Source organism: Alligator mississippiensis, chromosome 12, assembly GCF_030867095.1.
Source record: "Alligator mississippiensis isolate rAllMis1 chromosome 12, rAllMis1, whole genome shotgun sequence".
NCBI lineage: Eukaryota > Metazoa > Chordata > Crocodylia > Alligatoridae > Alligator > Alligator mississippiensis.
The window spans coordinates 50,814,114-50,842,068 of NC_081835.1; the positions used below are offsets into that span (position 1 = coordinate 50,814,114).

The window sequence follows — 27,955 nt, forward strand, 5'->3', positions numbered from 1 at the left end:
TCTGGTTCTAAACACAAGAGCTTAAGTTGCAGCTGTCTGTTTTCTCCCTCCCTACCCCCTTGCTGCACTTCATAGGCAGACATGTTCTGTTTTCTTTGCCAGTGTTTCCCTGCTGTGTTTGTGGTAGTCTCCTGTGAAGACATAGGGGAAAGAATTTCTTTAAAGGGTCTAGAAAAGTGAGAGAGAAAATTAGCAGGGGGATTTGGGGATGGAGGTCAGGTTAATAACCATCAATATAAGAGAAGTTTGATGTAGGTCTAAGCGACTTTTGGCCCTTTCGGCTCCGTGGGGTGCTAACCTAGTGCGTGCTGCCTTGGGCTTCAAGCAAGTGGTGTGTGTGGCTTGCTGGTCCCCTGGGTTTGAATGCCTTATGGCTGGATTTTTTTCCTCTTTGTATACACAGCCCCCGCACCGCACATGGGGGAGGCAATCAACAGGCTTGACTCACTCCAGGAGCCCCAGCTGCTGTTTGTTCCACGCCGATGACGGGCTGTGAGGCACACGTAGGAAGCGCTGCATCTCAGAGGAGAACCAAGTGGGTCAATGGGGTTGTTTGTACCACTTGCCTATTACATGAGTATGCATAAATAGGAGCTGCATTTGCATTCTGGCCTAGGCAAGTGTGTCATTGCCTGGCTCCAGAGGTTTCTATTTCAAAGTGCTCTAGCATTGAAATTGGGGCATGTTCTTATGCTTTGGTCATGCAGTGTTTAGCTGACTGGATCAAGCAGGTGGGCATCTCACAGGGCACCATGCTAGTCCTTGCTTACAAAAAAGATTGTAAAGGCTGAGAGCAGGGATGCTAAACTCCATCTGCAGCAGTAGCTCTCAACGGGCTTTGCCAAGGTCATTGTTTTACCATTGACAATACTTCGGCTGCTGGTGCACTGATACCTCTGCCAATAATGCTCGTAACGTCTCATTGCCTTGTGCTCCCCCATCCTTCTGTATCCTGTTCGTTCTTAGTTTGTGATCTCTGGGGCAGGGCCTGTTCTGATCAAACAGCCTCTGGCAAAGTGAGGTCCAGATGCATGTCTAGAGCTCGGAGGCACAGAAGTGTAAGCGGCTGTTCTCAAGGCCGACTGCCAGACTGGTAGCAGTACAGGGGAAAAAAACCTCAGGTCTCCAGAGTCTGGCGCTCCATAGACACTGCCTCCTGTGATGGAGCGTTGACCTTCCCATTTGAATCAGGAATGCAACGGGCATTTCCCCAAAGCATCCCATGCAGAGAGGTGGTTCCAGCAGTTACTGCTGATGGTCACCTCTGCTGAAATAAGTAGCAAAACATTTAAGATGTATGCTTGTTGGGGGAATTGCTTTGAATGTGAAAGAGCCTTCCTGCTGGGCAGGTCAGTCTAGTGGAGGACTGAACAGGAACACTTGGACTAGTCAGGAATTAAATTAGAGGGAGGGGGACTTAGGGCAACAGGATCTCTGTCACTGAAGTGATGAATCCCACAAGGCAGCAGCAGAGAAGGAGGTGAGGTTTGAAGGATGGTTTCCAAGGGGGGTTGTCCTTCCTCTCTGCACACCTGTTCCCTGGTGAATTTTTCCCTTCCCTTTCTCCTCATCCCTGCTCTGATGTGGGGGGTACACTCAATCCAGTTGCATGCTTACAGGGTGGGTGGCTGCAGGAACACTAACTGCTAGTGCAGGAGGCCCCATCACTGAATGAGCTTTCTCTTGGGAACACTCATGGCAGCTTGGCACACCAGAGAGGCTGGTGTCCAGCAGCCAGAAGCTCCTCTTGACTCTTTAAAGCATGTCCTCAGGATGCCGCTCCTCTGCTTTTGGAGTGGCATGCTTGGCACTGGTGCGGGCCGAGTCTTCCTCCCTATTCCCAGAGTTTGTGCAGCTTAATGATGCTTCCGTTTTGCAGCATAATATTAGTCACTGTCCTGGTTGTCAAGGAACCTGTTCAGTCATTACCCAGGCATTGTCCTAGCAATAAACCTGTCTGTCTAGGCTGATGAATGGCAGGGAGCTGTGGAGTAGTCACTGGGCAGCTCTGAGAAGTAGCTTCTAGCAAAGTGGGGGTGGCAGGACCATTTGTTGCCTCCCTTGCAGAGGGTCTGTTCCCTTCTCCGTGCCCTCATGACTTTTCTTAAGGGGACACGCATGCTCACACTCCCCTCTGCTTAATTGGACCTTCCCCCTGCCCCATTGTTCTGCAGGTGCCAATTTATACAGACAGCGCTTGTACTGGCTAGGATGCCTTTGGTAACCGCATTTCTTTACTATGCCCCCTCTTGCTTGTCAAGGATGCACAGGTCTCTGCTGCCCTGACCTCCTGGGCACATGATGAGGACAGAGCTGTCCTTGCTGTCCTCCGCCTCTCTGCTTCCCCATGGGCCTGCCTTGCCACTCTTTCAGGCTGCTGCAGAGAGGAATGGAAATGCTGCTCCTGTGGTCTGCTGGGGACAGGCCTGCTGCCTTCCCCATCGCCATAGAAGAATTACAGGCTCTCCCAGCTACACTGACTGTAAGACGCACGCCAGTATTGATGCTCTTGTGTAGCCCCTGGTCAGCCAGATGCATCCTGGACAATTAGATATATCTATATCTATATATAGATATATCTATATCTATATCTATATTTCTAATATTAAAAAAGTCTATGTCTGTCTGTCTATCCATAACGCTTTATTTGTGCTCTGATTGGCTGATGGAAGTAGGTAATCTGAGTGCTCCAAGCGTGGGGGAGCGCCGCCATGATTCTGACGCCGTGCCAAGGACCGGCCGGAGGGTGGGGGAGCCGAGGTCAGCAGTGCTGGCCTCAGCTCCCCGACCCCGCTCCCTGCAAGCGGCAGAACAGTGGCAGCATGGGGCGTTAGGTGGCGGCACACCATCCCAGCCCCCACCACCAGTCATTCTTGACAGACAATTGGCTAGCCTCTGGGTCATGAGAAATGCATTTTATGCTGCCTGTGACTCAGTTGCTGAGGGCACAAATGTGCAATCAGCCAAGGGCAAGAGCTGCTGGCTTTTCACACGGGAGTCTAGGAGCAGATTCCCCTGTGATGTGTCAGGGAGATGGAGCCGTGGTTCCTGTGCTGAACCGAAGAGCAGCCTGGGAAGCAGGAAATGTGGATGCAGAGCTGTTCAGGGGGAAAACACCTAAGGGTGTAGTCTGGTAAGGAACTCGTGAATAAGGAAAGAGCTTTCTCTGAGGCTTGCAGAAATGCTAAAGAACCAATCTGTGTACACTGCATGTAACTTCAGACATCGGGTACACCAGGTGATCCAAGCTCTCATCCCCCAGCCTCTCCATTTTATGGCCTGTTTTTTCCAGCTTTTCTCACCCTTTGCTCTGTCTGGCACCCCATCTAATATCTACATTGTGAGCTGCCTCGACCCCTTTCTGTGCGCACGGCAGTTAGCCCAATGGGGTCTGATCCAGGAGTGGAGCTGAACATCACTTTGGTGTAACATAGTCATGCTATCCTCTAAGGTGCTTTTCATTTGTAGAGTTGCTGTACAAATGAGCCCATTTTATGGATGGGGAAACGGAGGCACGGAGCTGCAACATGACTTCCCCAGTGTCAACCAGCAGGTCAGTGGCAGAGTCAGAGATAGACTTGAGGTTTCCTGTGTCCACGTCCAGTGTTCTGTTCATTGAACAATACTACCCACATGCAGAAGTGTGAGCTCTGAGTGTGTCTTGTTCCTGTGAGCAGTAATGGTACATGGGGCAAGTGCCTGCCTTGGGGCAAAGCCTGCCCCTCACCTGCTGGAAGGGCCACTACTGAGCTGATCCCAGGCTGTGCATAGAAAAGGGGGCCACCTGCATCTGGCATCTGTGCCTTTGCTTTCCTGGGATTCTGGTACAGAAGGACTCCTCTAGACCCTCTTCCCACCTCCCCCATTACAAAGAGAGCTAACTTCTCCATGCTGTTGTGTAGTTGTCTGTCTCTCTGTCTCCCAAATGGTCTAACAATATGAATAATCTCATCAATTGAGTTGCCAAGGTAGTGCTAATCCATTTGCACTTCAGCCTACACCAGGGCATTTGTGTTGTCTATGCAGACACTTACATAAGACTCTTGTATGCATCTTCATGTAGCTCTCAGACACAAGAGGCATTCTTGCTTGGGCGCACCTAACTAGAAACAATGAGCAAAAGACATGACAGCCAGCTGGACCAGAAGCCTTCCACGGAGGAATCTTTGCAATCTCTTTAATCTTTTGAATGGTCTTTCTCTTGATTTGATCGTACTCAGGGGATCCCTATAATTACTAAACTGTTCCCCCTTGTCCTCCTCCAAGATGATGATTATTGTTATTGGATAGCTCTTGCTAACAAAATTTGGAAACTAGAGCCCTATTTAGAGATAAGAGTTTGTTTAACAAAGCTGCTGCCTCTTGGACTTTAACAAAATGGCTGACCCAAAATATCAAATTAACCAACACAACTGTTCGGTTTTAGCTGCCACTCATTGAAAGATTGTTGCATAGAAGAAGCTAACATGTGAGCTCTTAAAACAGCAATTGATAAACCATGGGGAGTTTAATCTGATCAATAAATGTCATTGACACTGTTAATCCTCTGACCTGATGTACAACCCCAGTTTATTCTTTCATCAAGCAGAACTATTGCCTCCTATTTGAAGCACTGATGTTTGTTTCTATCTTTGCCCAATATGTACTGAGCACATGAGCTGCTGCCTTGGGCTTGCATCTGTGCTCTCGTGGAAAGGCACTTGGATGCCAAAAGTGTACAGTCCCTAGACTCTACAAGCTCTTCATCAACCACCTGGACTACTGCTTGCCATGCAACTGTGTTAGTACTGAGCTCAGGGCAGGCTGCCAAAAATACCTGGGATCCCAGATAGATAAATGCTGGGGCAGTTCATCTCTCTTGATCTTAGTCAGCTGCAAGTGGTATCTGAGCTAGCTGGTGTGTGCCTGGTAGATATGCCCTAAGGCAGTAGAAGCACAGTAGCTTTGCTTCTCCCTTCACCCCGGGTGCAGGATGTACAGGTGGAAATCTCTCTACTTATTCCCTCCCTTTCCAAATACACGGGAGGCTTGTGAGGAAACTTGCAAGGATCCTTTAAAAAGAATTCAAGCTGGCAGTGACATCTCATTTAGTTTGTCCTCCTTAAAAGCCTTCTGCCAGCAAATGCTTTAATCCATTTTCATTTTCTGAAGCCTCTTACATCTTCTCAGGACAGAGACTTGCACTGCCTCATGTACGGCACACCATACAGGGCCTTGGAAAGCCTGGGATCTGTTCCGGTCTCTGACCTTGGTCTCAGTTCCCCTGCCCCTGCTTCAATATCTGCGCTTTACAGACATAGGAAAAAGCTGCCGCTGCCCTATTCCATGAAGCACTCTGAGCTCTGGGGAGAGAAGAACCATAGAAAACCTAGGGATGGCTATTGTCGGGAGACCGGGAACTGGTAGGAGTGTTTGTGCCCTGTGTGTAAGTGGCTATAGCAGGATGTGTGTCTCTTCCAGCAAACTGGGGAAGGATTTCTCCTGTGTGTGTAGAGAGAGATGAAACCCAGGCAATTTGGCTCTGCCACTGCTTTGCTGTATGCCTTGGGCAAGTAATTTAACAGAGATGGCTCCCCAGTGACGTGTGCAAGCGTGCTTTTGGAGTCTGAATGGGAAGAGGGGTGCAGGGCACAGAACACGGCTTCCGGTGTTGAGCCTCATGTTGCATTTCATTGCAAACTAAAGCTCTCGTGCCATTTATTTCTGGCAGCCCTGACTCGGGCGCTCTTGCCTCTCTGAGATGAGTCACATGAATCACTTTAAATGGGCAAAAAAGCTTTTTCATGCGCCTAATGCCTCCCACGTCTCAGAGCACAAATCCAACGCATCTCTTGTGTTTCCTTGCAAAGTTGGTCTCATTTGCTTTCCTAAACGCAAATGATTACTTCCCCCCCGCCAGCTCCAAGCCCCACAGCAGTTCTCAGCAGCCTCCTCTGCTGCCAGCAAAGAGGGGGTTGAAGCTACGCTAAGAGTGTGAAAAGTGGACAAATTAATGTAAATTGCCATTATTTTGAGTGGCTTTTTGACCAGAAGTAACATTTACTGAAAATCCAGCTCCTGCTGTGTGCCAAGCCCCAGATCAGAAGGTGGCTTTTGAAGCTGAGCTTTTGACAGGTTTATTGCTGGCTCCTGCCACCTCAAACTTCCATGAAATTGCGCCAACTGTACACACGCTGGCCTGGGTCTTACAGCAGCACTTTCTGCATTGCTTTGGGGTGGCAGGTCTGCAGACAATTAATATCCAGGCCTGGCCACGTGAGTGCTCCTCTTATGTAGCGTTAAGAGAAAGGCACAACTTTCTTGTTCTCATTCTTCTGTGTAAGTTGTTGTGGCAGCTGGCCTGGGGATATTGTGGTGTCTGTCTGTGGGGACAAACTCTCTAAAGGTATAATCCTTTCTGTGGAGCAAGATTAGAAGCAGGCATTTTTGCAGCCAAGGTAATAAGATGGGTAACTGCCTTGTGTTTTCTTTGTTACTGGTTTTCCTTGGAATATGATGGGTCCATGCTCAGAGCCCTCTAGCCAAACACAAAGCATGGGAAAGAGAACTGCTGAGCTGGCCTCTGCTGAAATACGGGAACAAAACCTACTTACAGGAAGTCTTCAGGAGGAGCTGGCACCAAAGGCATTGCTGATTGAGGACTTTTATACCTCAGCTGCCTACAAAATGCTTATAAACTACCATCACATTGTCCTGGGAGACTGGATAAGAACGGAGACCTTCACTTCAGAAATGTTGCCGCTCGGGTCTCAGGAAAGCCAGAGAGCACATTGTAGCTGAACTACCCCACTCTCTCTACTGGTTGGGTTTCCCAGCTGGACCACAGAGCACCAGGCCAGCTCACAGGGGCCGTTTCCTGGTTTGTCCAGAGTTGCCCCAACCTTGCATCAACTTGGCCGGCTTTCTTTACTGCTGTAAATGGGTTCACTTCCACCACGTGAGTGGCAGTCTGGTGCTTGGGAGTGGACAAAAGCACCTAGTCTCCCTCGCTGTGGAGACCACCCACTGGCTACAGACCTAGATTAGGGTGGCTATCATAAAGGACATTCTGGTTTTGTGCTACTCTGTCCTCTGTCCTCTATTGTTATGAAACCCAGTGCCTTTATGTCCTCTGTTTTTCTCTTCAATTTTTTCATTTTTGGACCAGTTTTATACAGTCTGCCTGCAGGAAGACATTTTTTTTTTTTTTTAGAGGATGTGGGAAGAGAAAACCAGTTTGACTTACAAGTAGACTCTGACTCTGCCTGTCCCCCATAGCAGTACTCAGCCTGGGCATGTGGTCTGTCATCTTAGCAGTGAGCCACTGCCATTATCAAGTCAAGGATAAACTGTCCCTCTCTGCTTCTCCTGCTGTCTTGTTGCTGAGCCTTCTGGGCTGTGGCGTTTCCTGCAGGCACAGCTTTCTCTGAATCGCTCTCCCTATTTCATGCAACTGCGTGGGAACCTTGTTCAGAAAGAGCAGCCCCGGTCTCCGTGCTGGTGTCTCGTCTGCATGCAGAGCAAACATTTAAAACACTGTTGCTTCCCATTGCTTTCTGCCCTGCGTGTTTAAGCCTGCTGTTGCTTTTATTTCTTTTAATAAGCAAATTATCAGGCTCTGGAAGCAGCAGTGACTTTGTTTTCACCCCTTTAATGCTCTTAAACTCTTTGCATTAAGCGCTCCCAGCCTTTTTTCCAACCATTGCGTGCGGAATAACATTATGAGCAAATCACATCAGATTAATTCTGCACACTCAGTGCTGGGCTTTGGCAGAGCCTGGCTCCTGTTTCTAATGGGGCCTAATTGGAAGGCGTTAAGAAAACCACCACCTGCAAAGCAAACAGTTCCAAGAAATGCAGCTCTGGGTTATTATAACTTTAAATGAGGGCAGGTTTCTTTGTTCATTGGCACACCCTTTCTGCTGTTTTGGGAATGGCAATAATCTGGACGATACAAGCACTTCTTTGCTCCAGGTGGGACCTTACACAGAAACAAGGCAGGTGCTGGGAATGGATGATGATTGATGATAGAGATGAAGCATCAGGGTTTTCTTGTCTCTGTCCTGGGGAAGGTATGGAGGGAGGAGCACAGAACTGTCTGGCTCCACTATAATGTAGGGAACTTTAGTCTCAAGTGAAAGCTCAAACTGAAATAGATATTCATATATCTATGAATATATCTGCTGCTCTTCTGGGGCTAATCAGAAAAGGTTGGCACAAGAGCCTGGGCAGGGTTGGAGGTGGAGCTGTGCATCATGCTTGCTGGCAAAATAGCTGCTGGCCACATGCATTCCTGATGTATACCTTTCACTGTCACTATAAGGTAAATACATCCTTCAACCATGTCCCAGCTAAAGTGAAAACTCTGGTTATACTTCAAGTTGTGAGCAAGTTTGTTTTCAGGAATATCTCTCATGGCGTCTATACATGTGCCCCAGCGGGTAGGGTGGGGGGCACTTTCAGTAGAGCAGTTCCAAGAGCTACCCTAATTAAAGCACCAGGAGCATCAAATGAGCTTTAGTTAAAGTGCCCCAGCCTCTGTTTTGAAGGGCAGGGACACTGGTACACGAGACATAGAGGCTGGCTGGAGTCTACTCTGGCGAGTTTTAATTACAGCATGTGGGAGCAGCCTCCCAGCTCATGTATAGGCACCCTCAGAAATAACTGAGTTGCTGCTTTGTTGCTGGCCCTGGGGTTAGTGAGACTACCCAAAACCAGGCAAGATGGGTCTCTTCCTGACTTCTGGTGACATGGAGTTAAGGGACAGCCCCCTGCCCCTGGCAGCCATGAGGTTCACCTCCGATGTTGGAGATGGAATTGCCTTTCCACATAGGGCCCTGTTTGACATGTGCTATTTCCCCACGTGAGCCAGAGCACAGCCCTGAAGTGACTGTGGCTGTTGTTCTGAACTTGGCAAGAGCTGACATACTATCCTAAATGACAAATGCTCACAGAAGGTGGCTGGTTTCCTATGACAGATCTGGACCGGACCAGAATTTCGCAAAGACCATACATCCCTGAGGAGCAGACGTGGGAGCCCCTGGAAGTCTTGTTGTGATGCATATCTTGCTAACTTCAATCTTATCTGCAGTGAGAGTACACACCAAACACCAGCTGATATTTTTAAATCCTAAAAGGATCCTTTTCCAGCTGAAAAAGTAACCTCTTAATGCCCTACATACAACCTGATAAGCTCACCGGTGAGGGTGATTTTTGCCGGCTAAGCAGGGTCATAACTGATCGGTACACAGATAAACCACCCCCTTCCTCCTTTATTCCCCTCCCAGGAAAAATGCAGTGTGCTCAGCAGAGGGCAGGTCATCTGGGAATAGCATTTTAACTGCCATCCATTTAGGATCTGTGCACGACTCGCCAAAGATCTGCTGGAACGGGTTCAAAGAAGGGCCACTAAAATGGCTAAGGGTGGACCTTTTGGTATGAAAGAAGATTAAAGGAGCTTGACTTGTGCAGCTTAACAGATTGAGAAGGGATACGATTGCTTTTTACAAACATATTTGTGGGATGAGTATTAGAGGGGGAGAAATGTAAGCTGAAAAATGCCAGCCCAGGACCAAATAGCTACAAACTGGCTATGAACAAAGATAGCCTGGAAATTGGGAGTGAAGTTTTGGAATAGTCTGGTGAGCCAGAGAGTGAGGGCAAAGGACCTGAACGGCTCTGAGCCTGAACTGTATGTTTTACGGCTGAGAGAGTTTGACAGGAACTGGGAGTTCTTGGTTCAGCAGTCGGCAGGTGCAATGTGTAAAATCTGCTATTTTATTATCTCTGTGTTGGGGATTACAAGTAGCTTGCAGTGTGTGAGGGACCTGGTAGTCTTATACTCCAGGGCTTTTGTTGATTGCCTGTGGGGCTTTGAAGGAAGTACCCCCCCGCCCTCCCCCCCCCTTATGAATGCTGCTGTCTTTGTTTGGGTGGGGAATTCTTTCTCTGGGTCCCTGAGATGGTGGCCATGCCTAAGGCTGTGAATGGGATGCACTGCTCATATTTATAAAAAAACAAAACCCTCTGATTTGACCCATAGGGTCCTGTTCTTCTACTCAGGGCTGACTGGTTTGTCAAATTTAGGGTCAGGAAGGAATTTTTTCCCTAGGACAGACTGGCAAAGACTATGGTGCATGTATGTGGGTACAGCTTTGTTTGCTTCGGTGCTGCGCTGTGCTTTGGCAAGCACAGGAGCTGTTTGCCTCAGTAGGCAGCTGTGCTGGTGGGAGGGACTGTGATAAGTAATAATCCACCTGGATGTTTGTGTTCCTGACGACAGTGCACACAACATTACTTGGACTCCTGCAAGTTTGAGGGAGGGGGGTTGATGTGGCAGTTCAGAGCTCAGAGCAGTTCCTCCCTCCTGTCATGCTTCCAGCTAGTCACTTCTGGGCTGTCTGATAGTGGGCTGCTGCCACCGAGGACAGCTCCCTGATGGGTCGTCGTGAGCTTACTTGACTCCACAGCGAACATTCATAGGGACCTCTTCCTATAAAGCTGGGGTCTTAAGTGCTAGCTATGCAGGAGCCAAAGTCTTGCTGTGAGCTGCCCTAGCCCTGGAGCTGGAATACATTAGGTTAGGGTCCTGCTCACTGGGGCCGTGCAAGGCTTCGAACAGAGCTTTGGATCCAGAGAAGCTTTGGACGCTTCATCATCCGAAGCAGCACGTCCGGGTCGAAGTGCTGGCCTCATTAGGCTTCCCGAAGTGGGAAACAATAAAATATCTATGCCTTTGTTGTTTTTTGTCCGATTTGAATGAAATTTTCAGGGCTGGTAAACTCTACAGAGAGCATGAATCCTGCCAAGTTTCAAGAAGATTGGTACATGGGTTTGGGGGGAACTGCACCCCAAATTCTTGAAAGCAAAACTCCTGTCACGTCTATGTTACACCACAGGGGGGTGAAAACTGCAGGGCTGGTGGCCCCTGGGGAGGCCATGGAGCCTGCCAAGTTTCAAGAAGATCCCTGCAAGGCTGCCATCCCTGTAAGTTCCATCCAAGTCAGACAAAAAACAACAAAAATTGGCTGATAGGGCGCACCCAGAGAGTAGTGGTGGACGGGTTGTACTCAACCTGGTGAGATGTGAGCAGTGGGGTACCCCAGGGCTTGGTCCTCGGGCCTGCACTGTTTAACATCTTCATCAGCGACTTGGACAAGGGGGTGGAAGGCATGCTGTCTAAGTTTGCCGATGACACTAAGATGTGGGGCGAGGTGGACACATTTGAAGGGGGAGAGAGGCTGCAACTAGATTTAGACTACAAAAGTGGGCAGATGAGAATAGGGTGGGGTTCAACGTAGACAAATGCAGGGTGCTGCACCTTGGGAGAAGGAATCCACAGCGTACATACAGGCTGGGGAGTTCCCTTCTTGAAAGCAAAGAGACAGAAAGGGATCCTGGAGTCATTATTGACTCCAAGATGAACATGAGCCACCAATGCCAGACCGCAGCCAGCAAGGCCAGCAGCCATACCTTGTCATGCATCCAAAGATGCATTTCAATCTGGTCCAGAGAGGTGGTCCTCCCCCTCTATGCGACTTTGGTCAGGCCGCAGTTGGAGTACTGCGTCCAGTACTGGGCGCCGCACTTCAAAAGGGATGTGGCCAGCCTGGAGAGGGTTCAGAGGAGGGCCACCCACTTGGTGAGAGGGCAGCAGGACAGGCCCTATGAGGAGAGACTGAGGGACCTGAACCTGTTCAGCCTCAGCAAGAGGAGGCTGAGGGGGGACCTGGTGGCTGCCTTCAAGCTCATCAGGGGGGATCAACAGCAAATAGGCAGAGCTCTTTTCTCCCCAGCACCACCTGGGGTGACGAGGAACAATGGTCATAAGCTGTTGGAGAATAGGTTTAGGTTAGAGATCAGAAGGCAATATTTTACAGTTAGGGTGGCCAAAATCTGGAACCAACTTCCCAGGTAGGTGGTCCTTGCCCCTACCTTGGGCAAATTCAAGAGGAGGTTGGATGATCACCTGTCTGGGGTCTTGTGAACCCAGCATTCATTCCTGACTGTGGCAGGGGGTCAGGCTAGATGATCTGTTCAGGTCCCTCCTGACTCTTGCTACTATGAAACTATGAAAGTTATAGATATTTCATTGTTTTCCCCCATTATACCCTATAGCCGGATCTCTGAGGTGGCTCCGAAGCTTCGGAGCAACTTTGGCCAGATTGAGGTGGAAACCCCATCCAGAGCTCTGGATCAGATCACTGCCATCTGAAGCCGGATCGGATTGCTGCTGACTCGCACAGGCCTACTGCTCACTGGTCCCATCTCTGTTTCCTTATGTTTTGTTAGCATTTACAGTGGTAGGAAAGGAGAGTCTTTTGGGTTTTGGTATCTGTCCTAGGTGCCTGTTTTGCACGTGGCGCTGGTGAGACTAGCATTGTCCTCAGTGCAACCTGCCATCACTGTGTGAGAAGCTGAGCTGCACCCAAGACCACTATGTCTGGGGCCAGGATGGGTATCCAAGCAGCAACACGGCTCACTCCAGATGTTCTCCCTGCTGAGGGATCCCAGCTTGCCCACATTGGGGTCAGGGTCACCTGGCAGACATTGGGATGTGCTAGGGACTCTGCCAGGGTCACTGCCTCTCTGGTCATGATTCTTACACAGTTAGACCATACTTCTCTTAGCCGTTTCGGGAAATTTTCCTCCGAGCTTATGCGAGGGATTCCAGGAGCCTTCTGAGCTCTCTGCTGTCGAGACTCTGTAGCTCTGGTGGAGCCATGCCTGCATGGGAGACTTTTTTGGTATGGTGAGTTCTGGTATAAATGTAAATTGCTCCCTGTGGATGCATCTGAGGGACAATAGTAGGATAAGGCCTCTGACTGGTTTGCCTTTCACTTATAGACATGCCTTTGCTCTCTGCCCCCTCCTTCTACCTTATCCTCATTTGTCCTTGGATTCCCCACCCCGCATTACTGTCTTGGAATTATTTAAGTAGGCCATAAACCCAATACTGCAGCATTGCAAGGGCGGATCAGATCAGTGTCCATTTGCTCTGCACTGGCTGGCGCAAATTGTTTCAGAGGAATGTGCAAGAATGAACATGGGGGAAGAAGCAGTCCCTTGTTCTCCCCTGCCCAAGTCAGTGGCATGTTCCTGCTCTAAAGGCTCCGTGTTTCTGGTCCTCTCTTTGTAAGGAGCTGATCAGATTGATTCATAGATTGTAAGACTGGACAGGACCTCAGAAGATCATCAAGTCCAGCCCCTGGCACCAGGCAGGAAAGATAACTGGGGTCAGGTGACCCCAGCAAGGTGACAGTCTAGTCTCCTCCTGAAGATTTCCAGGGTAGGTGATTGCGCCACCTCTGGAGGGAGCTTATTCCAGTCTGGACACCCCGACTGTGAAGAAGTTTTTACTAATGTTGAGCATGAAATAGTCTTGCAGGAGTTTGTGGCCATTTCTCCTGGTTTTCCCCAAGGGTACACTGGTGAACAGATGTTCACCGAGCCCTTGATGTACTCCTCTGATGTAGCGGTAAGCTGTTACCAAGTCCCCTCTCTGCTTTCTCTTTTTCAGGCTGAAGTGTCCCAGGTCTCTCAGCCTTTCCTCATATGGCTTGCCGTGCAAGTCTCTGATCATATGGGTGGCCCTTCTCTGGACTCTCTCTCAAGGTTTACTGCATCCTTGCTAAAGTGGGGCGCCCAGAACTGGACACAGTTCTCCAGCTGGGGTCTCACCAAAGCCAAGTAGAGTGGAAGAATCACTTCCTTGGTTTTGCTGGAGATGCATTGATTGATGCGTGCCAGGGTATTGTTTGCCCTGCTGGCTACAGTGTCTCACTGCCGGCTCATATACATACTGTGGCCTGTTATTACCCCCCCAGTCCCTCTCGTTCGTGGTGCTGGTCAGTTTGGCACCACCAAGCCTGTAGATGTGCAGGGGGTTGTTCGTCCCCTGGTGGAGTACTTCACATTTCTCAATCTTGAACTTCATCTGGTTCCGACTCACCCAACTTGCTAGCCTGTCTAGATCCGCCTGTACTTGTAGCCTATCTTTAAGCGTGACCATGCTTCCCCATAACTTGGTGTCATCTGCGAACTTGGCCAGTGAGCTCTTTACCCCCACATTCGAATCATTGATAAAGATGTTGAAAAGTACTGAACCAAGTACCAACCGCTGTGGGACACCGCTGGCCACTTCTCTCAAGGATGACACTGGCCACTTCTTGATTAGGACTCACTGCTTGCTGGCCACTTCTCGATTAGGATTCTCAGGATCCTAGCCCGCAGCCAGGTTGGACACTCAAGCTGGTGACCTGCTTGGAGAAACGACCTTGCCGACTGCTGTTCCCTGTGTCGTGTATCAGGTGGACATTCCTCATCTGCAGGGGAAGAGGTGCTAGGCTAGATTTCAGCACTGGCCTCTTGCTCCTACCCATGCCTGGGCACCTCCCCGAGTCATCTGTGCTGAAAGCAAATGAGAGGCGTCTTGTCTCGGCGTATGGCACCAGCTTGGACAGGTGTGGCCGGAGGCCTTTTTAAGCTGTATACTGTATGGTTTAAGATGTTTGGTTTGGCAAGCAGTTGTCATGGAGAGTGTCCAGATGTTCCTGAAGGCAGTGGTCAGGGCATTGCGATGTTTAAGAGACCTGAGTTCAAGACCCTCCTCTGCCCCAGGCTTCCTGTGTGCCTTTGGGCAAATCACTTCATCTCTCTTTCAGGGCCTGTTGGTCCAAAGGTTAATAGCCTTCCTTCACAGAGTTGGGGCCTCAAACAAGGAGATGCCCAGAATCTGCAGTAAGGTAGCAGACAGATGGGGTGGGCACAGATTTGGGGTAACCAGTGGAATGTCTCAGTCTGGAGTTCTTTCTCCCCCATCGGTGGAGGTTGTTTGCAGGAAGGTAGAACAGCCTCCATCCCTGGTCTTTAAACAAAGGTGCATGGGTGGAAGGTGGTCAAACGGTCCCCTCCCTCATTATTCCACATTCTAGCCTTTGCCTGGGGGCTGCTGCTAGTGTGGTGGGAGGCACTGTGCTCCAAGCCCCCTAATTCATGCCAAGCAGAGCTCTGTACGTAGCAGCGCAGCTGCGCTCGGTGTCCGGACACTGCAGCGTGGGTGGGGATGCAGCTCACTGGGCTTGTTTATCAAGTGCAGGAACCTGTTCAGGTTTGTCACGAACAATCTCTCGTGGTGACTCATCGCTCTTTCCTCCTGCAGGCAAGGGGCAAGGGCTGCTTCTCTCCCACTTCCCCGGCTGTCCAGAGGAGACAGCTGGGTTTTCTTTGCAGCTTGCCCCAAATCAGGCAGATGCTTCAGCCCCTACTGCCCAGGAAGAGAAGCCTCCCAAAAGTTGCAGTTTGCATCCCTGAATGCCTGTTGCCTGCTGTTTTGCTTTCTGTACTGGGAAGGAATGAAAAAGGGGCGGATGTAGACATGTCCCCAAGGAGGCAGCTGGTAATGGAAGGAAGAGCTACCAGCTTCTTGGGACAGGATCTGTCTTTGTTTTGTTCACGCAGCACCTGGCATGCTGGGGTCCTAGCGTGTGCTTGGGGTTGCTAGCACAATATAAATGAGAAGTGTTCTGGTCCTTAGCTCAGAAGTCCCCCAAAGCTGGGGTAGGAGTGTCAAGACTTACAGTAAATAGCTGGGTCAGCCTGGTTTCCAGTGGATGTGTCTACCCCACAGAGGCTGCGCCGGGAGTGCTGGCTATTGAGCACTTCATGAACACCTCCATTGCCGCTGGCCTCTGCAGCAGGCTGTAGGAGACCAAGGCCTGCAGGGGTCAGTGGTCTGAACCAGCTCCAGCAGTGTCACAGGGAAGGGCACAAGGCAGAAGGGCAGGGAGTCATGCCCAAAATTAATTAAGTACAGTCCTCAGAGGGGCTTCTGCTTCTGGGCAGCTTGAAGGGGTTTTGTTCTGTTAGACAAAGGGGGCAAGGAGCAGTTCTCTGTCCCCTAACTCCTGCCCAAGCACCCCAGTAGGAAATAAAAGCAGAGCTCTGACAGGAAAGGTGCTATGCCAGCAACATCTATTTTACAATCTCTTGTGTTTGCTTTTGTGCTGGTCACCACCCTGGAGACTTGAGTTGCTTTTGCCCTCATTTGGCATCCTGCCCAGTTGTGTGAATGTGCTCCTCAGGTTGTGCTTGGGGTAGAGGGCTGTGGAGCATGGTGTGCAAGTGGTATGCCAGGGAGCTCTTGCTACCCAGGGGGAGGATGGCTTATTCAGGTGGGGGAGGGGCATGGAAAGACGGGGGTCAAAGTAAGGGACTAGATGAGAAAGGGATGCCAGCTTCTCCCCTCGTCCTCCTGGGGTAGGGGGAGTTCTCAATTCACTCTTGGTCCTATGAGATGCATCAGACATATTCAGGAGCCCCCCAACCAGTGCCCTTTTTTCCTCTATCCTGTCTGCTGCATACAGCCCCTTTTTCCCCCTGAATTGTCCAGTCACAGTGAGATACAGAGATACAATGAGGTTGGCCAAGGGGCTGTCAGCTGGGTGTGTGGAGTTACCTCTTTGATGCATTTCCTACAGGGGACTTACTAGGGGACAGTCCCCTGAGGGAGAGGCCAGTGATAGGGAAAATGTGTAGGCCAGGCAATTGATGTCCCCAGTTCTTGTGATGTTCAGATCCAGGCCAAGAAGCCTTGTTAACCAGGGGTGGGTGAGGCCTGGAGCAGTTAGAGTAGATGTGAGGTTCCTGCTGGGATTTTTTGTCATGATGCAATTTATGATTAACAGCCAATTTTGTGGCCTTGGCCATTCTACATGTGCCTGGTGTGAGCTGTGCCTTTTGGAAAGAGAATGCACCAGAGCTCCAGGGACAAGGATTAGGGAACCATAGCGTAGGCGTGTCTGCCATGGTCAAGCTGCCTCAGGCACTCGTTAAGTCACGCATTAATCTTGGTGACTAATCTCTTAGCTGTCAGCATCTGCTGTTGCCGCAGCAGTGAGCTCTACTGGTGGTGGGTCATGTGGTCAGCTAGAGAAATCAGGCATGCAAATTGGTCACACCAATTAGGTCTCCAGAAGTTAAAGTGGCTCCCGCCACACAGTGCCAAGGCAAGACTTGTGTGTTAGCATTAGTGCATCCTGTTACACAGTTATGCTTCTCTCCATTGTATGGGTGTTCTCCAACAGCGCTTGGACCCCACAGTTGAGTACTCCACATGTGTTAACAGATTTATCCCCATAGCTCCTCACTGTAACAATCCCATATTAACCACAGGGTACCTGAGTCACAGAGCTGCTAAGTCACTTACCCTTGACTGTAGATGTCACAGAGCTGCATTTTTCAGTTTAACCACAAGACTAGATCCATTAACTCAGCTCCTTTTCAGACAGACTGAGTTGGCAGGGGCTTGATAGCACTAGCAGAGTGAATCACCCTTCTGCCCTGGTGCTGTGTTATTCTCCAAGGGGTGTTACTTTTCCAGAAATGGCAGTGTTTTCCCCTTGCAGCTCCTGTACTCAGCAGCACTTCCTCACCTCCAGGGGCGTCTGAAGGACACCAACCTCATTGTGACATTGTTTTCTCTTCCTTTTCCCAGCAGAGTCCTGCCCACGAAGCTTGGACTGTGCCCTGCAGCGGAGGGAGTTCTGTCTGCCCGGCGCTCACTCCTGTGGCCCCTGCCTCCCGCAGTTTCTGGAAGATGACCAAGGGAGATGTGTCCAGAGGAAGCGCGTACCTAGTGGTATGTATGCGTGTTTGTGTGTGGTCCTTCCTGCTGACTTGTAGGCTACCCCCAGACAAGTCCCTGTCCAGAGAATCTTCTGGATTGCCTGAAAGCTCCTGGGTATTTCAGGGGTTTGAATGAAGGCATGTTGACATGGTACCTTGTAAAGAGAAGCCGTGCAGGCAGAGCTAGCTGGGGTAATGCAGTTGCTGCACTGGCTAGCTTAGTGCAGACTACCCTTAACCCAAGCCTAATCGCCACACTGAGAAGCAGAATCTTCACCCACGTGGAGCACCGAGTGGCTAGATGGCTTCCAGCACCCGAGCAAACTTAGGAGTCTCTGCCTGGCACTGCTTTTGCCATGTAGATACATCTCCAGCTGTATTCCAGAGAGGGTCTTCTTGTCTGTGCTCCAGGCTGCCCTGTTGAAGCAGGATTCTGGTGCAGAACACGCTAGTACTCTATGTACCCAGGAGCCGACTGTAGCCAGCTCTTTCCCAAGCGTAGATGCCCTTCTGAAGCATCGGAGCTGTGCTGCTCTGCTCAAAATCTCCAACTGCTTTGTTGTTAGGTCATTTGTCACAGCACAAAAAAACCCCCATACCAGTAGGACAATGCCAACAGTTGCGTCATTGAACATTGAGAAGCAATGGAACATGTTTGGGAAAGGGACGGGGCCTCTTTGTCCTTGAACTGGACACAGTAGCTCGGAGATAAGCTTGTAGCTGGAAGCATGAGTAATGGGCCTGTGCTAGTAGCAGAGAGGGCTTTGTGTGGCTGAGGGATGCGTCTTTGACTATGGCGCCCCCATCAAATTGCCTGCTAGTTGTGTGCTGAATTCACCAGTTGAGAAAATGTTGGCCAAAGAGGAGGATCAGCTTTGGGAGCTGGCCTGTTGGAGTCACCAGTCACCATGGACTAAACCAGGGGTGGACAAAATACAGCCTGCTGGCTGGATCTGGCCCTCCAGGGGATTTTATCTGGTCTGCAGCAGGTCCCTTGGTCTCACCCGGCTTAGATGCAGGGGGCAGCACAAGGGCTGTGGCACTTACAGCTGATCCCACTTCCCCCAGGCATGCAGTGGGGTGGGGCAGCACAGAGGCCAGACTCGCTTCCCAGCACCCCTGTAGCATCGGGTCCTTCCAGCTGCCGCTGCTGGTCTCTGTCACTGGACCTGGCCACACTGCAGGCACCCTGGCCCATCCGCCCCACTCCCACTGCTAGGGGTGCCAGACAGAGCGGGTGGGTGGGGTCTCCAAGGAGACTGGCCTGAGACCCATGTGGGCAAGGTGCGCTCAGTTGGCAGATGAGATTGGTCCATGTGCAGGCAGGGAGTGGCATCCAGGAGTAGGACAGGCAGGTGGGGCCAGGGCCAAGCTTGGGATCACAAGGCAATGACAGTGCAGGGCCAGGGCCCAGGGCAGAGCCATGATCCATTCCCTGCACATCCCTGCAATGGGTACAGGCAGGAGCATGCCAGGAGTGGATCAGGGCTTTGTCCCAGACCCTGGCCCCATGCTGCTACCACCTCCTGATTCCAGCCCCGATCCTGGTCCATCCTGCTCCTGGATGCTGCTCCCCACCCCCCTGGCTGAGTGAAGGGCCAAACCATGTAGGGAGTTTTGCTGAGCTGTTGTGGGTGGGGGGTGCTGACCTGGCCTGCAACAGCTTACCAGAACTCCCTAAGTGGCGTCTGGCCCAAATAATTGCCCACCCCTGAACTAGACTGTTTCTGATCTCATCTGCACAGGGAAGTTGCACTAATTTAATGTCAGTGGCTCTTGCAGTGATCTTCTTCCCTCTTCTCTGCGGAGCACCAGTGTCACTTGCTGTGAGGCGGGTCTGACTGTGTCAGTGGCTGGCAGATGAGGCGTCACTTCTTTCTGACAGAGACATTAGTCACTGCCTCCACTCTGCTGCCCTGCATGCTCTGCCACTCGGCTCAGCGCGGGGATTGAAGGAAGGGGGATGTGGTAAGATACTGCCTGAAATTGGAATCGCCCAGGTAGATTCAAACTCACCTCCTTATCTGTGAGGGATGCTTGCAGCCTGTGTGAGGAGAATGCAGCTCTCAAAAGCTACCAGGCCACCTGTCATCTAGCAAGCCAGCACTACAGGGATTGTGACATGCTTTCTTGATGACAATGAGAACAGGGGGTGGAGGACAGCTTGCTGCTCTCCCTTTTTGAGGTTTCCTCTAACACCTTAAGCCATTAAGGGGGTTCTTCTGGATCATGAGTGGACTCCTTGTTAGCTACCGTGGCATGTATGAGCCTTAAAGTAGAAATTAAAGTTTATCCTTTCAGGGAAGACAAGCGCCTATCTACTGTGGTATCCAAGGGCACCTATACACATGCACGGAGGCTGCTGCAACACTCTGTAATTGCAGCATCTCAGAGCAAACTCAATGAATCAAGTCTGCTGGAGCGTGGTAATTACCGTGCTTCTTTAGATTCCAATGTCATGTGTATCAGTGTCCCCACACTGAAAAATGGTGGCAGAGGCACTTTAATTAAAGCTGGTTCTACAAGCTTTACTTGAAGTGCCCCGCCGCCATTTTTCAGCACAGGGAAACTGATGCACATGACACTCTGGGCACTTTAATTAGTGGCTCTTGGAGCTGCTCAAAATAAAGTGCCCCTCCACCCCCTCCAACTTCTGGGGCATTTATAGATGTGCTCCAAGCTTGTATGCACAACCCAATTAATCTGCAAAGTATCAAAACATGTTGCTGGCATTGGCATAGTCCCATCCCTCTGGGCCAGCCTTGGCTCCTCTCTGCTATGTTGTCCCCTTGGTTTGTAGTGTCCTGGTGGGTGGGGTCCCTGGTTGGGTACCAGAATCCTGTTTGCAGCTGATCTGCTTTGTGACCTTGAGCCAAATCATTTCATTTCTCTTTGCCTTGATTTCCCTATCTCTAACCCAGGAGAAATAAGGATGTACCTTCCTTGGCAGAGCAGCCAATGGCTGCCAGAGCGAGGTAGCTCTTGGCCCACTTGTCACAGGCTTGGCATTTGACTGCTGTTTCATGCCAGTTTGCGTTTAGTTTTAAAGCTTATCTAGAGCAGACGTGGCTTTTCAAATATACCAGCAAGTTTGAGAGCCTTAACCTGCTGCCTGTTCTTATACTGTCACATTTGCCATCCCCCCCAGCACTCCTGAGCATTTTTCTACAGTGTTTTTCTTTTGGAGGCTTTCAGGCTTCAGCCTCTGGTCCCTGTAGACCAGTGGTTCTCAGCCTTTTTAGACTCAAAGCACCACTGAATAGACTGGAGCCACCCATTGGAAAATGATAGCTCTTAATGTTTGCTCTTTTTTGGGTACAGAAAAACAATAGAGAATTTTTTTCTGTTACAGAACTCAGAAAGACAACAACTAAGGATTTCTATTTGAAATCTCTGAATTTGTCTTGTAAATCATGTTTGTGTGGCACCTTGCAGCACCCTTGAAAGGATCTTAAGACACCCCAGGGTGCCATGACACCCTGACTGAGAATCAGTGCTGTAGACACTAAATTTCTTCTAAAAGATGCCCTGAAAGCCTTCTGGTCTGTCTCTCAGCAGCTATGGTTCATACTATTGCGTCACTCCATTTCTGGCCTCTCCTGGCACTTTACCCTACCCTACCCCTTATCCCCAGCCCTGGGAGCAGTTTGTTGTCAAGGTGATTGGGCCATCTGCCTCCTTCATCCTCCTTGGATCCATTTCCAGTGCCCATTCTTGATGCTTTTGGGAAGCCAGTAATGCTATGATGCCTAATGACCGAGCTCACTGAACTAACTGTAGCTGGCGTGTTCACCCTCTGTGCCTACAAGGAGCCCTTTGGGGCAGAAGAAATGAACCTACTCACATATGCAGTGTGTCAGCCCTCCTAGGAAGGACTTGGGGCTCCTCCCATGGAGGAAGAAGAAGAAATTGGGCAAAATCCAGTAGTTGCCCATAAGGCAGTTTAGAAAAACAGCCTGTCCCAGCATGCTTCCCTAAAGTGATCCTGCCACCCCAGTTCAAGACAGACACCCTCCACTGCAAGGTTTAGAAGGCTGGTTACTGGCCTGGGACCCAGGAAATAGACCCACCTGCTTCTTAGAGCTCACACGATGGCCTGGTGCTTTTGGCTGCCCTGTTCAATGTCCAGTTCTCACTGGCTGCTATCCTGTAATGATCCTTGGATGATTGAGGACAGATCAGTTCAGCTGAACTCAAAAGGAGTTGCTTAGAGCTGTAGTGCATTTCAGCTGCCATGTGACTGCCCAGACAATGTCAGGGTGCTGGGATAGGTCTAGATCAGCACTTGTACACCAGCTGAAGATAGCTTTGCATTTAAAGTACAAATAAGTGCACAAGGTTGCTTGTGCCTGAAACAGTCACTAGGACAAGGAGGTGACTGTGATTACTGCCCTGGAACTAGCCATCATACAACTGCTATGCTAATACACCAAATTTGCAGAGCCAGATGGCTTGCAAACGTATTGCCTGAGATTTACCTCTGGCAACTTGGTGGTGACCCATGTTGCAGTTTGGAAAAGGGAAAAACTAGCTTTGCGTCATTGGTTTATTGCAAACTTAAATAAGAATGCAAATTAGAAATTTAATTAAAATCCTAACTAAACGAATTGTCTTCATTGAACTAAGAACTGAACAATGTTGTTGCTTGTTTAAAAGGACCTTAATTTAATGAGCTAACAATTTTGGAATGATGCTAACAAATGGTTAGGTGGTTTGATGAGCCCAAGCAGGGCTTGAATGACAAAGTTAAGTACTTTATCCATCATACTTTAGGTTTCTGGGGTTCAAGTTTCTTAAATAAAATGTCTTGCTTAACCCTCAGGCCCTTGAGGCAACAAGTAGGCCCCTCAGGATTGCCATTTAAGTCTTGTGTCGGTAATTCTTATTTTGTGTTATGTTATTTAGGCAAAATAACTTACAATGTTCAGTGTTTCTGGCAGTGAGGTCTATGTGGGCAATCTGTTGCAACACACAATGACTGTAGGGTGATTGAATTTGTATTTGCTGGAAATCTGGATGCATACGTGCTATCGTATGTATGTATGTGTGCAAATTATGCCATGTTCCTTTGACAATAGGATGCCCTTGAATTCAGAATACACCCATGTTTTGACTTTCAGCTTAAAAAACAAAACAAAACACACTTGCAAGGATATAACCTCTGCAGTGCATATGAAGATTTTTTTAATTAACTCAAATATTTAAGGTGGGCCACTTTTAGAAGAAATATTTCTTTTTAAGGTGTCTTTGAAGGAGTGTGGCATGTATTTGTTCACACAACAAGGCAGCACAAGAAAAAGAGAAGCTCTTGGCAGTAGAGAAGTTCTTTACGGTAGACCAATAAAGTCAGATTGGAGACGCAAAGGATGTCCTCTTTGGTCAGTACCTCCCACGGGCAGGCATCCCCTGGGCAAGCGACGGGTCAGGTTGGCTTGTAGCTTCAGGAGTGATGGTCTCCTCTGCCTTGGCTTGTATCAGGACAGTGGGAACATGAACAATCCTTGGTACTCTAATGATTCTGGACGCAGCACTTTCAGCAGTTACCTGTACCTTATAGCTGTGATTGCAGCTTATTCCAGCTCTCTGAAAACCTAGTGAGTCTAATTCTGGTTGAAGGGTAAGAATTTAGGTCCTTTTGGCATATTTTCCACATCACCATCTCTTAGGTTATAAGATTCTTATCTCCTTCATTTAAAAAAAAAAAAAAAGAGGAGCAGATGTATTTAAAAAACAGAGCAGATGTGTTTCCAAAACATGGGAGTGAGAAAGAGGACTTGGCCAATGTGACTTTGGACACCCCCTCCTAGAGCCACAGCTGGAGTACAGATTACTTCAGTTCCTATGCTTTGGAGCATGATCCATGGCACCGTTGCCTTGTTGCTTGTCAATTTTTCATTCATACTGTATTTTCATACACTCAGCTCCAGAGATCTTGGTCCCTTCCAACAGGATTTTCTAAAGCAGTCAGCAAGGGGCTGCTTCTATCCCCTGCTGAAGTGAATTTGAGTGCTGAGTGTTGTCCCTTCATGGGCCTCCCTTTCCAATAGCAGTGGCCAGGAGGGTAGGTCACTGGGCCAGGAGGGTAGGTGGCCAGTCCTGGGTGTCAGGTTGTGGGGTTCCAAAGCCTTGTGTGCACATACAGGGCTTCTCAGCTCGCTCTCTCGCTCACGGCCAGACCTGATTGGTCCTAGTAGCTTCAGACTGGGAGAGAGAGAGAGGCTTTGCTTGGCCCAAGTCAGATAGTTGAGGTGGTAGATTGGTCTTATGCCCCTTTAAAGCCTCTCTGAAATGGAGGGAGAGCTTGAAATAAAATCCCCCTCCTTCCACTCCAGTAGCAGTCATGAGCCCTCCCTGCATTACTGCTATGAGAGTGTGCTACAGAACAGTGGGAGGGCACTGCCAAGCCTTAAACACAAGAGCAGCTGAGTTGGCAGCTGCGTCAAGCCCATCACATGATGTCTCATCCTTGCTCCTTGTTGCCATTTCCCACTCAGCAGGTCTCCCAGTGACAAATGCACTAGCCAGGAGTTGCTGTGGTCTCTGCCCCTCAGAGATGTTCAACGCACAAGCCTACACTAGCACAGCACTCGGGCCTGGAGTCTTAACTGATTAATCTACTGTGAAATTGCATCCTAGTTCCCACCTTGACCCCAGCTTTGCTTCCCTGAGCTAATGCAGCGTGGTGACTGGCTGCACTGTAGCATTTGTTAGCAAAGGCCATGCGCTAGACCTGTTCTGACGTACTTGCAGTTCACCCAGAAAGCTTTGCCCTTTTTTTGAGGTGATGAGACCATGTGAGTGTAATGGTGCATGGTTTGACCTGTTGGTTCATTGCACTGATCTAGTGAGACATAAGCTCTGTCTGTTCCTCATTCTCTCAGACTCCTTACCCAAAGAAATTGCATCAGGGAGGTAGCAAGACAAATGACCCCATCACAGACTGTTCCATGCCTTCCCCTGGATCTTGGTTCCTGCTATCCAGTGTCTACTCTGTGTTGGGGTAGTAGGAAGAGGGAGATGCACTGTGTTGTAGAAAGACTTGGAGAGTCTTTGCAGGAGTCTGTACCAGGATGCTGGGATTTTGGCGTGCACCAGGTCAGAAGCCCCACATTCCCACGCCTGCATCCTAGTGAGCTGCTGTTTGTGCACCCCTTTCCCTGTGTGCCTAAAGTTTCTGTCCGAGTCCTATGGGCCCAGGAGGTCATTGCTACTTTGGGAATCAGCCAGTAAGTGGTGCCCAAGAGACACTGAAAGTCTTCCCCACCCCCCACCTTCCCCATTACTTCAAGACTACAGGGCTTCCTGGCCTTTTCTCTGTTTGCTGGTAAGGATTTTTTTTAGCAAGCCACCAAAATCGCAGAGCCCTCTGCTTGGGGATGGCCTGAAGCTGCAATTTATTTACCCTGATTAAGCCTGGGGAAGCCATTAATCCACACTTAAGCCATTAATCTACATGTTATTAAGTGTGGATTAATGGCTTCCCCAGGCTTAACAAGGGTAATTAAGCCATGGTTTCAGGACATGTGGCAATCTGCTGGGAGGGGCAGAACTGCGGGGGCCCCTTGGCCAGTCAGAGGTGTGGGGGGCCCTGCCACACTCAGCCTATGAAAATAGCAGCCAGCCCCAGGATCTGCCTGCAAAATCATCTGGCTGCCTCCTCGAGTTGGGTAGACTAGACCCCTACCCATGGAGCAGATGCCAGATGGATGTTGCTGTTCTTGGCCTCCTGTGCCCAGATACCGGGCAGTCCCCTAGGAGGCAAGCCCTGGGCTAGGTCTCCCACAAGTGTCTCTGCCTGACTGTGACCCTGGGCACGAGCCATTTAGATTTGCTCTTGTTTTGGACTTGGCATTGGTGGTTTCTTAGTGAGATGCGACTTTGCTCCCAGAACCCCACGCCCCAGAGCTCCAGCGCCAGGGCATTAACTAGCCACGCTCCATTGAGGCCAGTGGCACATACAGCCCTCTGCATCCACTGAGGATCTGGTTGTTAGCTGTTTGGGCCCAGTCCTGGAAGAAGATGTGCCTGGCTGAGCACTCAGTGCTGCAAACTGGGTCTCTGCTACAGTTGTCCTGCCATCTACTCCTTTGCAGTGTAATGCTCTGAGGGAAGGGAGGAAGTCAGTTTTCTCTGAGCTCCCAGGACCAGCTGTACTTCTCTATCTGTTTAATGAATGCCTCTGGCTGGGCTTTCACTGGAGATTAGTGAGGGCCACATTAGTTACTCTATCCTCAGAGCTGCAGTATCAGCCAAAACACTGTTCTCATGATACAGACCTAGCCACTCTTTGCTCCTTGTGTGTTCCCACCTGCTCCTTTTGGTTTCAGTGTCTGAAGCAGGGACATGTAAAGCCACAGGGGACAATTGCCACCCCATGCCAGAATTCCTTGCATACTGCTCTGATCTAGGAGTACAGGGAAGGTGAGAGCTGATGGTCCAGGATGAAGCCTAGTACTATGGGTGAACTGCTGGACTTCATCCTCTGTGTAGCTATTTGGTGTCCCCTGCTGGGAAAAATGCTCATTGCAAACTATGCCGGGGAACTGAGGAATCTCTTGTTTTATTATTGCTTAGTGCAGTGGTTTTCAACCTTTTTTTTCATTTGTGGACCCCTAAAAAATGTTGAATGGCAGTGTGGACCACGTTGAATTGTAAGTATGGGTATTCATATACTTTTGATTAATCATATTTGTCTTTGGTGGACCCCTTAAATATAGTCTGTGGACCCCCAGAGGTCCACGGACCACAGGTCAAAAGCCACTGGGTAGCCTGTGCTCAGTGAAAATCTGTGCCCTGTCCCATCTGTAGCCATTTTGAAGGGCTCTTCACTGCTGTCTGAGCTGTGCTGGCAAAGGGGTTACTTTATTAAGTTATGGGCAGCTGAAGATATCATGCTTTCGAGGTTTGCTCTGCCCACAGCATCACACAGGTACACCAGTGGAGTCTTGCATGAGACTGACACTGCCAGCAGCAAGACACGTAGAGACCACTGCCAAACTGTTCTAGGCCCTTTCTGCAAATTGCTGTAAAGAAAAAACAACTCCCTCCCACTCCTCCCTGCAGTCCACTGATGGGCAGGAAGTAGTGAAACAGCTGCTACCTCTGATCAGCTACAAAGGTCTGTTGTTGCTGTATGCTTCTGGCTCTGCTGCTGTTTTGTCTCTCTTATCAGGGCTGACACATGCAGGGGACAGGGTCCTTTTCAGACTAGGAAAGGACTCCTAGTTGGATAAAGTAGCTGCCTATCTGCTCCCTGGTTAGAAGGACACAGGAGAGCTCTGGCATCAAAAAGCATCAGACAACAATCTTGGGTTATTTTCTTTTCTTATGCTTGATAAAGTCATGCAGCATTATGCTGCTATGGCCAGGATCTTGGCCAGCCTAGGGGAGATGAGATGCTTGCTTGAAGACTGGTAGGGACCGGAGAGCTGCCATCTGCTTTGGGGAACCAGGCTGCAGTGAACAAAAGGTCTGGAAGTGGGATGCCCTACCCCCATGCATTATTTCAAGCTGCTTTAATGCATCAAACTTTTTTTATATGCAGGGAAACACGACAGGCCCATGAAATATTCACAGGAGCCTTCAGGAAATGCTCTGAAGCCTACATGAAATTCTCAGTTCTTTATTTTTCATGCAGCCTCTTTTGGATTCAGGGGATTTGGGGAAAAGAGCGAGTGTAGATCTGGGTTTCAAAGACCCAAATCAAACAGCAGGTGGACTCCTTCTCTGGTATCAGAGCCCCAGACCCAGACCCTCTGGAGATCCACCAACAACCAGATGTAGCCGCTCATCATGAGCAAAATGCTGGTTCCTGAAGTGAGAGGTCTCTGGACTGGAGTGAGAGCTCTTCACTTTATTTGTCTCTCCTAAAAATGTAAAGGCCTGGTGGTGTGACTGATGGATCCAAATTTTAGACATGCTGGTATCCTCTCCTCCACCTTCTGTATGTCCCCAAAGCCTCTGTGTGTACATGGTATAATGTATTGGTGGTGCGGAGAGGAGCCGGGACACGATGACATGGGAATCCTGCTGGCACCACCTGTGCAACATTATCTTAGTCAGAGTTACTCAGCCAGCAAACACACTCCCTGGCCATAATTTCTTAGAAGAACTGCACTGTAGCCAGCAGTGCTGTACTGCTTCTTGGAGCCAACTGCCTGTACGTGCTGTTAAATATTTGAAACTACTAACTTGCATTACAGTAGCACTTGGGAGCACCAGTGACAGACAGGACACATTGTGCTCAGTGCTGTACAAACCTGGAACAAGAACACTATCCCTGCCCCAGAGTGTAGGCAGTCTCTGCAATAGTGCAGTCCTCCGATTCCCCAGTAATGTGGGCCCTGTGTGG

General features: G+C 49.6%; 1 protein-coding gene across 2 annotated transcripts in view; it reads left to right on the forward strand.

Moving 5' to 3' along the window:
- The window catches only part of NPDC1 (neural proliferation, differentiation and control 1), a 101,158-nt gene that overhangs the window by 44,365 nt on the left and 28,838 nt on the right, over positions 1 to 27,955 (forward strand). The window contains exon 2 of one of the 2 annotated variants that reach the window (XM_014602647.3): positions 17,474 to 17,617. In XM_014602647.3, coding sequence (XP_014458133.1) covers positions 17,474 to 17,617 — 144 coding nt within the window. The remainder of the gene's footprint in view (positions 1 to 17,473; positions 17,618 to 27,955) is intronic. The other variant, XM_019475900.2, reaches the window with a different exon arrangement.